Source organism: Rhinopithecus bieti, unplaced genomic scaffold, assembly GCF_001698545.2.
Source record: "Rhinopithecus bieti isolate Rb0 unplaced genomic scaffold, ASM169854v2 scaffold_2349, whole genome shotgun sequence".
In the NCBI taxonomy this organism is placed as follows: Eukaryota; Metazoa; Chordata; class Mammalia; order Primates; family Cercopithecidae; genus Rhinopithecus; species Rhinopithecus bieti.
This window is the reverse complement of record NW_016804051.1, coordinates 1,168,678-1,180,445: the sequence shown is the minus strand read 5'-3', so window position 1 is coordinate 1,180,445 and position 11,768 is coordinate 1,168,678. Positions and strand designations below refer to the sequence as shown.

Sequence of the window (11,768 nt, the reverse complement as noted above, 5' to 3'; positions counted from 1 at the left end):
TATAAAGACACATGCACACGTATGTTTATTGCGGCACTATTCACAATAGCAAAGACTTGGAATCAACCCAAATGTCCATCTGTGACAGACTGGATTAAAGGAACATTTTTAAAGTTGATATTAAAATTATTTAAAAACTTATGCTACTTAAATATTTAACACATTAAAACTTAAAACATTTAAAAGTAATTGATAATTATGTAAATAGTATGATTTTAAAATAACATTGTTCATGCTTTACTTTTACAGGTACAGAAGGTTTTACTAGATTTAGACATGCAGACTATCAAAGATAACCAAGCTAAAAAATTAAGTGGTGGTCAAAAAAGAAAGCTGTCATTAGGAATTGCTGTTCTTGGGAACCCAAAGGTAAATAAATATTGCTTTTACAAATGAGCTCATTTTAAATTCTGTCGAATTAAAAAGCAGGTTGTAGAAAGATATAGTACATTATGTAAAGGTTAAGTATACATAATATATACTGTATACTGTATGTTATTATGGATGCAATCATAGTAATGAGATTTTAAAACTGAAGTCAGAAAGATGTATAACTTTTTTTTAATTTTAGTGGCTTTCAAGGTACTAGAGGTTTTTGGTTACATGGATGAATTATATAGTGGTGACTTCTGAGATTTTAGTGCACCCATCTCCTGAGTAGTATACATTATACTCAATATGTAGTTTTTCTTCATTTCTCACCCCCCTTCCACCCTTCCCTTTCTGAGTTATAACATCTTTATGATAACTGGTTACTTATAGGAAGGAGAATGGAAGATTAGACTTTAGTTATGACTGCCATGTTCGTCCGTCCGTCCGTCCGTCCTTCCTTCCTTCCTTCCTTCCTTCCTTCCTTCCTTCCTTTTCTTTCTTTTCTTTCCTTTCTTTCCTTCTTTTCTTTCTCTCTTTCTCTATTTCTCTCGTTCTTTCGTTCTTTCTTTCTTTCTTTCTTTCTTCTTTCCTAGAGATGAGACCTTGCTATGTTGCCCAGGCTGGTCTTGAACTGGCCTCAAGCTATCCTCCCGTCTTTGCCTTCCAAAGTCTTGGGATTACAGGCATGAGCCACCACGCCTGGCCTCCATGTTTTATTTCTTTGAAAAATGATCTGAAGAAAATGTGGCCAAAAAATAACATTGCTGATTTGGAATGGTAGCTATAATAGTATTACTCTCTTGTTCTCTATAGTTTAAAAAAAATTTTTTTTATGGTTAATAACAAAAGTTAAATAGAACAAAATCAAAGGAGTAATTCAGTTTGTCACTGTCCTGCTTTGATTTTGTATGTATTTGTTTTATGCTGTTCTCTGTTGTAGAAACAGAGAAACAAACTGATGTACTACTTTACACAGGGCATCAAAACTGACAGGTGCATGCATGCAGCTAGGATGATCTCCTATGGATCCCTACCATCCTGCCACATTCCCCCTGCTGTTGTAGCTGGGGAATGATTCTGGATCCTGGCTTTATGTTCATTAGTCTTCCTCTCAGCGTCCACCACCATGTTTTTTTTAATATTAAAAATAGTCTTGAAACAAATTGCTTCCCTTGAACTAATATAAAACCATATATTCTTCTCCAAAAAAGCAAGTGTTACATCTACAAATTTAATTAAGGATAATAGCAATATACTTAATGTTTTGTTTTTTAGTTTATTTGTCTGACTGTTGTTATACTTTTGTGTTATGTATTACAGGCAGTCTTTTAGAATTAAACCAGGGAAAATATTCACATGTCAAATTTAGAATTTAAAAAATTTATGTGAACTCAACTATGAATGAAAAAATCTGGTCTAATATATTTCTGATTGAAAATAATAATTTGAAATGGGGCATTTTTTTAGTGTCCATATGTGTTTTTAATATTTAGTTTTTCTGAGGATTCCCTGCCCTTCTTCACCTCTTTTCTCACAGATACTGCTGCTAGATGAACCAACAGCTGGAATGGACCCCTGTTCTCGCCATATTGTTTGGAATCTTTTAAAATACAGAAAAGCCAATCGGGTGACAGTGTTCAGTACTCATTTCATGGATGAAGCTGACATTCTTGCAGGTGAGATTTTTGCTTTATTTTCGAAGGCTGAGGTCATGGGCCAAAAGGAAGATGGACATAGAGATGCTAATTCCTGAGATACAAATAGAGAAGCTTTTACCTAGTGGTATGTTTCCTTCACAAAAAAAGTTTTAAAAAAATGTAAAACGATATATTTTTGCATTGAGAATCTCCAAGACCATCCCAGGTTTAGTGATGTCCTAGAAGAACTCATAGGACTCAGCACGTAGTCGTACTTATGACTATGATTTATTACAGCAAAAGGGTACAAAGCTAAATTAGCAAAGGGAAAAGGTATATGAGGCAAAGTCTAGAGGAAACCAGGTAGAAGCTTCCAAGAGTCCTCTCCCAGTGGAGTAGAGAGATGTGCTTTAATTTCTTCAGCATTGAGTTGTAACAACATGTGTGAAATATCTACTTGGGAAAGTTAGTATATACTCAGTATTCAAGATTCTTACTGGCTGCCGATCATATAAACATTTTCTGCCTAGCACATACCAAAGTTCCAGACTCTCTGAAGGAAAGAAGTTGTTCAGCATAAACCACATTGTTTGTACAGGTTAGGCACTGAACCACTCTATCTGTTTTGAGAATAGTAGGAACCCTCCCAAATCCAAGTTCTCAACGGCCAAGTGCCAACCTTGTAAGCAGGTCTTTCTAAGGATAGAACCTGACCTGCTATGTTAACTCTTTTCTGCACAATTTTATACACATACATACATATAAAGAATCCAAGTTTAAGTCAACACATGACTTTTAATGACAAGATATAGAAGTTTGAAATTCTAGAGCAACTTCTGTCTGCTTATAATATAATCTAATAAAATTGGGCAAGTCATTCATGTCTTCAGTAGTACCTTTGTTTTTAAAAACCCGACAAACTAACATTTGTTCTTCTTATTACTTCTGTCGATTTTTGGAGTTGTTTCTACATTTGGTTATAAAGGAAATTGTGAAAGTGCTTGTATTGGTAAGCCTTTTAGGAAAAATCAGATATTTGGAATAATATATGGAAAGTGGACTCTAGAGTCAGACTCCTTGAGTAGAGTTCCTGGCTTTGTTAATAGCTATATGAAACATGTAGAAGGAATGTATTTTCTTTTTGCCTTAGTATTCATATCTGAAAAACAGTTGATGATAATCTGGTACCATCCTCATAAGATTGTTGTGATGATTAATGATGTAACATGGATGACTGTCATATGATAAACCATACAATATAAATGCCAATTATCAATGCTATTGATAACTTAGAAATTGAAATATAAATATTTATCTGCAGATAGGAAAGCTGTGATATCACAAGGAATGCTGAAATGTGTTGGTTCTTCAATGTTCCTCAAAAGTAAATGGGGGATTGGCTACCGCCTGAGGTATCATTCATTTTTATTGACATTATTCTATATTATACTCTTGCTATACTGTTATTATTTTAGGGGCTTGCTGTCGTATGCTTTGACCATCATTTATGGTACTAAATTTAATTTAAAGCCTTCTTAATTTACTTTTGGCTGTTTATTGTATAATCATTAATTATGATTTTTGGTATTCTCTAGCATGTACATAGACAAATATTGTGCCACAGAATCTCTTTCTTCACTGGTTAAACAACATATACCTGCAGCTACTTTATTACAACAGAATGACCAACAACTTATGTATAGCTTGCCTTTCAAGGACATGGACAAATTTTCAGGTATTACTTACTTTTCAGTTTCTTGGTGTTTGAGCTGGGATCTTATACTGGGAATAGGTTTCGTTGATTTCCTTTTTGTTTCCTTCTCCATGTAGTATTGCCCTGCTCCCAGGTGGCCGAGTTAATATTCTGTTTCTGCTTTATTTTGTTTTTGAAAGCCAGAAAAAATTCAGCAAAAAAAAAGTTTTTTTACAAACACCATGCAAGAAACTGTAACTAATATCTTAAATACTTAAGAAAATGTTTTAAAAATGTAAAAATAATTGTGTTTACTTTGTTGTCAAGAAAAAAAAGAAATTGCTTGTAGGCCTCCTGAGAGAGAGTAAGGCATGTATGTATGTAGTTTGTATACATTCTCAGGTTCTTTTTTAGTTTCATGATTTCATAATGAATTATATGACAAATCCTTGAATTCTTTTAATCGAGGCATTATTTTTTTAACTTTTTAACGAGGAACTCAAACTCAGTCTCCTTCCTCTGTTTAGGAATTTCTTGATAGCCAAAAGGATGTTATTGATGTAAGTACATTGTGCAGAATTTTCATAGCATTTATCTCATAATCAGAAAAATACTTTTTTTTTAAAGAAAGAAATCACAAATTAAGTGGACTGAAGTACACTTGCCAACTTAACACACTTTGCCTGTCATTCTATCTACTTATACCTACCTGTCTCCTATTCTTTAGTAACATTTATGTAGGCTTATTTTCTACCAGATGCTGGTCTGTGCTTTTTGCAATTATTAGTTTATTTCATTATCCCAATATTTCAAGAAATACGTGAGATAAATACTATTATTGCTTTCATTTTACAAATGAAGAAACTGAGGCATAAAAAGATTTAAGGAACTTGCCCAAGGTAACACAAGTAGAAAGTGGTGGAACTGAGTTTTGAACCCAGGCAAATCAGTTCCGGAACTCTTGGTTTTTACCACTATACTTTCTTTGTTGTCTCTTATATTTCTTTGATAAATTGTCATGGTATTTCACTGGATTTCACAGTGTCTTCTGGGATCTCCTGCAGGATGGACCGTAAGACCTCTTAAAGGAATTCATAATGTCAGCACTTTTTCTAATAATACCAAAATGTTATTTGCCTTATTGACCCTCAGCTTCTCATGATTACACAGTGTTTTCTAGAGACTGCATAATATGTGCTATCACAACAGGTTGAATGCAGAAACAAATATGAGAACCCATCTGTCCTCTGTTAATTAAGACAGACATTAATGAGATTTGCAGAAATATAAAGCAACATTCTCTTCTCATTATTTTTGTTTTAAAAAATGCAGTTTTTAAAGATAAAATTGTGTTAACCTGTAATAGGTTTATTTTTTATTATTTTAAAATATGAATAAGTATTTAAATGATTTCTGTATATTTTCTAATATACATATTTATGTTATTGTTCAATATAGTAACATTCTCAGTTTTAATTTCAAATACTATAAAATTTTTGTTTATAATATATAGATATAATATGATAATAGATATATTCCCATAAATAAAATTTCTTTAAGGTCCTTAATTTATAAAAATGTTAATTAAGCCTGTTACTTAGGCTGGAGTTCAGTGCCATGATCACAGCTTGCTGAAGCCTCAAACTCTTGGGCTCTGGTGATCCTCCCACCTGAGTCTCCTGAGTATCTAAGACTACAGGCTTGCATCAGTATGCCTAGCTTATTTATTTTTATTTTTTGTAGAGATGGGTCATGGTATGTTGCACAGGCTGTTCATGAACTTATTTTTAAAGGATATTTTACAATAATTTATGATAATGTGCTTAACGATATACTGTTCTTTCATTTTTTTTCTTTTAGGTTTGTTTTCCGCCCTAGACAGTCATTCAGATTTGGGTGTCATTTCTTATGGTGTTTCCATGACGACTTTGGAAGATGTATTTTTAAAGTTAGAAGTTGAAGCGGAAATTGACCAAGCAGGTAAAAACAGAACTAACAAAACATTTTAGGCAATGGACCAGACAGATGGTGAATAAGACAAAAATTATATAAATGTGAATTTTATATTATTTTTTGGAAGAAAGGGTAAAAGTATACAAGTAAATAAGTAATGAGATACTTACTGATAATGATAGGAGTTATGCAGGAAATAATGGGGTGATCTTAGAAGGCAGCGAATTTAGATTATATCATCAGGAAGGACTTTGTTGAGATAATACTTGACCTGATGCCTGTATAACAAGAAAAATCAAGTAAGTGAAGATTTTAGGGTAGAAAGTTTCAGATAAAGAACTGCATCTGCAAAAATATTAACTGAGGAATGAGTTGGATGTCTTTGAGGGATAAAAAAAAGGCTACCGTGGCCGGAGCCATGGTGAAGATATTACACAGCAGAGTCAGGAGGATACTCAAAGGGATAGATCATATTTTGCCTTTGAACATCTGGAAAACAATTTCATTTGTTTTCTTATTGTAGTGTGAAGCTATCAGAGAGTTTTAAAGCAAATAGGTACCATGATCTGATTTGAGTTTTTAAAAAACACATTCTGGCTGTTGAATGATGAGAGGATTGTAAAGGAAGTGTGGAAGTAGGAAGACCAGTTAGGAAACTGTTATAGTTAATACTACCTTGAACTAGGGTGTCAATGAAAATAGGGAGGCCGGGCGCAGTGGCTTATGCCTATAATCCCAGCACTTTGGGAGGCCAAGGCAGGGAGATCGCTTGAGCCCAGGAGTTCCAGACCAGCGTTGGCAACATGGCAAAACCTTGTTGCTACAAAGAACACAAAAAATAGCCTGGTGTGGTAGCATGTGCCTGTAGTTCCAGCTACTCTAGAGGCTGAAGTGGGAGCATCACCTGAGCCCAGGAAGTCAAGGCTGCAGTGAGCCATGATGATACCACTGCACTCCAGCCTGGGCATCAGAAGGAGACTAAAAAAAAAAAAAAAAAAAAAAAAAAAAAAAAGGGAAAGAACAGATTTGGGTTATATTGGTGGTAGTGGTGATGAGTTGCTGATAGATTGAGTGTTAGAGGTTCAGGAGAGGGTGGAATGAAGAATAATTCCTAAGCTTTTGCCTTGATAACTGGGAATGAGATTGCCATTTCCTGAAAATAGGGGAAGAGTAGGTATGTGGAAAGAAGGAATGCAAACACAAGTTTTTTCCTTTTTTTTTTTTTGTTTTTTGAGATGGAGTCTTGCTCTGTTACCCAGGCTGGAGTGCGGTGGCGCAATCCTGGCTCACTGCAACCTCCGCCTCCCAAGTTCAAGCGATCCTCCTGCCTCAGTCTCCCAAGTAGCTGGGACTACAGGCGCCCACCACCACGCCTGGCTAATTGTTGTGTTTTTTAGTAGAGACAGGGTTTTGCCATGTTGGCCAGGCTGGTCTTGAACTGACCTCAGGTGATCCACCCGCCTTGGCCTCCCAAAGTGCTAGGATTACAGGCGTGAACCACCGCACCCAGCCCAGGCATGAATTTTGAGTATGTTGTTTGAGATGCATCTGGAGCTAAATGAATATGTTAGGGCTGAAGATACAGATTTCGAAGTCACTCATAGATAGATGGTGCTGTGGAATTGGATGAAATCTCTTAGTCGGGTAGGGAGTATAGATAAGAATTGAGGGGCAAGCCCACTGGGGAGCAGTGGAGAAGGAGCCAAAAGGGCTGACCATGAATGAGCAATTATTACTCTACTTTTTCATGAAAGAGTGGAAATGGAAAAACCTTGAAAAATGGTGTTTTAGGAAAGAGGAAGTGGTCAGTTATTTGTTGATTGCTGTGAAGAATAAGATGAGGACAAAAAAGGTAGTTTTGGTAATGTAGAAGATAGTGAGGGATTTGGTAGAGTGTAAGAATGGTGATCTTGACAAATCAAGTTCTTGATGCAGTAAGGACCAAGGTGGATCTATTTAGTTTACAGTGAGAACATGAGTTGAGGAATCTTTCTTATGATTGAAGGTTGGCAAAATGTCTGTAGTGGCAGGTGAGGAGAGCAAAGGAAACCAGGATGTTAGTTCACAGTTGTTAAAAGAGTTGAGATGCTGCAAATACACATTTTGCATGAATGTCGAGTGGCTGATGATTAAAATCATTGTGATACCAAAGTCAAGAATCAAGCTGAATATATCATCATGAAGTAAACTTGCATTATATTATGCTAAAATAATTCTGAAACTTAAAAAAATCTTACAGGAATTATTCATGATTTGGTAGTCAAATTTTAAAAGATTGGCCTTATTGTGTGGGAACAATAATTTGTCAGCATCACAAACTGTAAAGTTGCTCCTGTAGTCCTACGTTTATGATCCCAGATGCTCACTTTCAAATGCAGTGAGGAGAAGCCATATGTTTTGAGTTCTTAATTTTCTTTTGGTATTATGTCTGGATCAATGAAGATTTATCTGAAAATTAATGTATGTGATTTTGTAGTTTCTCCTTCTTTTGAAATTTTTAAATGATGAAGTTGGCGTTCTGCTTTTAGTTCACCCTCACAAATTGTGGAAGAATCTAAAATAAAACTTTTGTATTGAAAGTGTATGGTCTTAATGGAATTAAATAACTAAAAAAAGAAGTAAGTCTCCCAAATTTGTTTTAATACCTTGAGTACTAGTGTACTGAACCACTACTTAAAATTAATATTATATAATCATTTCTTTTTATATTATTATCTAAATTAAAGAATACATGTATTGGCCCAAAAGTTATAATGTGCTTCCTAAAGTTATCTAACTAGTACATTCTCTTTAATATTTGCATTAACTGTCAATATTTTTCTGCATCTAAAGTTCTAAATGTCTGTTTTTGAGTTTAAAATAAACCTCAATTGTGTAATATTTTATTCTTGCCATTAAATAAATATATGTTTATGGTTTCATTGGTAGAATTTTAACATAAAGTACATAAATACATTTTTATTCCAAATACATTTGGAATGTTTAACTGTAATTTAAATGAATATTAAAATGAAATCTGAATGACATACCCTATTCACACTACTGAATTTGTTATACCTTTTAAGTGTTGTGCTAATAATCTGTATGATCACACTGTCATCGATCATGTATAACCTCAGTAATGCCAGGAAATCATATTGAAGTAGGCATTTGACTCTTAAACCTTCCAAAGACTGAAGATGAAGTTGAGGGGTAGAATTTGGCTGAAAACTATGCCTGAGGCTAAATTTTAATTGAGAAGTAATGTAAAGCCAGGAGAGGACTCTCAAACATGGAGATAAGAGAGAAGTCTTGTGTATGATCAGGACATGATGTTAGGTTGTAGTCAGAGAGGAAAAGTTGACATAAAAGTTGGATATTGTACAGATACAGAGATAATAAGATTTTAAATATGGACGTGCATCCAGTTTGATTGTGAACTAGTGGAATTATACCATGTGTCACCTTTGCATCTGTTCTCTTTTACTCAATATGACATTTGTGAAGTTCAACCATGTTGTTATGGGTACAGTAGTTGGTTCATTTTCATTGGTTTACGCTGTTCTCTTATATTCATATGTTACAACTATTCATCCATTCACCTGTCAGTAGACATTTGGGTTCTTTCCAGGATATGTGTATTCTAGATAGGGCTCTACTAAGAATATTCTTATACATGTATTTTGGTGAAACCTATATTCATATCTCTGTTGGATTTATACCTGTTGGGGATCTCTTGGATCAAAAGATATATGTATGTTCAGCTTTAATAGATACTGCCAGAATATACGAGAGTTCCATTTGTTCCACATAACTGCCAGACCTATGCTTCTTTAAATTTCCCTGCTTCAGAAAGATTTTATCTTTTTTAATGAATATACTGAAATGTTTGTTTTGTTTTGGCAAATAGATTATAGTGTATTTACTCAGCAGCCACTGGAGGAAGAAATGGATTCAAAATCTTTTGATGAAATGGAACAGAGCTTACTTATTCTTTCTGAAACCAAGGCTTCTCTAGTGAGCACCATGAGCCTTTGGAAACAACAGATGTATACAATAGCAAAGTTTCATTTCTTTACCTTGAAACGTGAAAGTAAATCAGTGAGATCAGTGTAAGTATAATTATCACCCTTATACCTGATGGATTGTTTTTTAAGGATACAAATTGGTTCTACCATCTTAATTTTTAAAATGTTAACATATGTAAATAATTTATATAGTTTTGAAAGATTACCACTATAATTTCACAATGTTAGAGAAAAAAATTACAATGATTTCATCAAATACCCTGTCTTACACTTTTTAAACTAGCATTTGTTGTCTCATCTATAAAGTGAGGAAATAACAAATATTCCCTAATTGTATAATTTTTGAATTACTCTCATTGTATCTTTTCTTTCTTTCACCTGGGAGCACAGATTCAAGTTTCCTTGAATATATTAATACACTCCCCATTGTATCTTAAATTTTATTTTGTGTTTCTATTTTTTCACTATTTTTTGCATCTATTAGTTTTTATAACTACTTTTTGTAAATAGCAGGAAAAGTGAGTTTTACCTCTATTTATCATATGAGGAAACTGAAAAATAAAGAAGGCTACATAGCTAGTAGATCTGGGATCAAAATGACATCTTTTCAAGTTAGCTTTAACCTTTCTCTAGGGTACTAGGAACTGAATAATTTGGAGATAACATTAACCACTTTCATATACCACACACCTATCTTAAGTCCAAAATGGCAGTAGTAATAAGGCTTAATAATTAAGAATAAGAATATAGTTATATGTTTGGAATATGCTAAATTTGTATGCTCTTCTTTGACCAAATTCAGTGTCAAACAAATGTCAGTCATGTATCTGATTTATTCCTGGGTCAGCATTACTGAAAGAAAAATGTTTATTTAAATTAGCATGTTTCAATGTATTTTATTTTATTTTATTTTATTTTTTATACTTTAAGTTCTGGGATACATGTACAGAACTTGCAGGTTTGTTACATAGGTATACGCGTGCCATGGTGGTTTGCTACACTCATCAACCCATCATCTACATTAGGTATTTATCCTAATGCTATCCCTCCCCTAGTCCCCACCCGTGACAGGCCCCGGTGTGCAATGTTCCCCTCCTTGTGTCCATGTGTTCTCATTGTTCAACTCCCACTTATGAGTGAGAACGTGAAGTGTTTGGTTTTCTGTTCCTGTGTGAGTTTGCTGAGAATGATGGTTTCCAGCTTCATCCATGTCCCTTCAAAGGACAAGAACTCATCCTTTTTTATGGCTGCACAGTATTCCGTGGTGTATATGTACCACATTTTCTAAATACCACTCTCATAAAATACACTCAGAAAAATAATTAAAATACTGGCTGGGCTCAGTGGCTCATGCTTGTAATCTCAGCACTTTGCGAGGCCAAGGCAGGCAGATCACGAGGTCAGGAGAACAAGACCATCTTGACCAACATGGTGAAACTCCATCTCTACTAAAAATACAACAAAATTAGCTGGGTGTGGTGGTGTGCTCCTGTGGTCTCAGCTACTCGGGAGGCTGAGGTGGGAGAATTGCTTGAACCCAGGAGGCAGAGGTTGCAGTGAGCCGAGATCGTGCCACTGCACTCCAACCTGACAACAGAGTGAGACTCCATCTAAAATAAAATAAAATAAAATAAAATTAAATAAAATAAAAAATCTTCAGTCAGCCTTGACTGCCATAACAAAATACTATTTACTGGGTGGCTTAAACAGAATATATTTTTTCACAGTTCTGATGCCTGCAGGTCTGAGATCAGAGTTCCAGCATGTTGAGGGCTGTATTCCTGGCTTGTGGAAGGCCACCATCTCACTATGTGCTCATATGACCTCTTTGTGTATACTGGCATGCACCCTCTGGTGTCTCTTTTTATAAATGTACTGATCCTATCATGGGGACCCCACCCTCATGACGCCAACTTATGCAGATTACCTTTCTGAAGTCCCATTTCCAAACACCATTATATGGGAGTTAGGACTTCAACATACAAATTTGGGGAGGCACAAACATTCAATCCACAACAAAATGTGTTCCATGGTTAAATACATTTAGAAAATATTACTCTTATATTCCCTATATTAAAGAGTTATTCATTAGCGTAGAAAACACAT

General features: G+C 34.7%; 1 protein-coding gene across 1 annotated transcript in view; it reads left to right on the top strand.

The window, feature by feature from the left end:
• The window catches only part of ABCA5 (ATP binding cassette subfamily A member 5), a 78,275-nt gene that overhangs the window by 42,601 nt on the left and 23,906 nt on the right, over positions 1-11,768 (top strand). Inside the window, 6 exon segments of the mRNA XM_017863702.1 lie at positions 250-369; positions 1,910-2,048; positions 3,331-3,421; positions 3,605-3,744; positions 5,563-5,682; positions 9,545-9,746. Of these exon segments, the coding sequence (XP_017719191.1) occupies positions 250-369; positions 1,910-2,048; positions 3,331-3,421; positions 3,605-3,744; positions 5,563-5,682; positions 9,545-9,746 (812 nt within the window).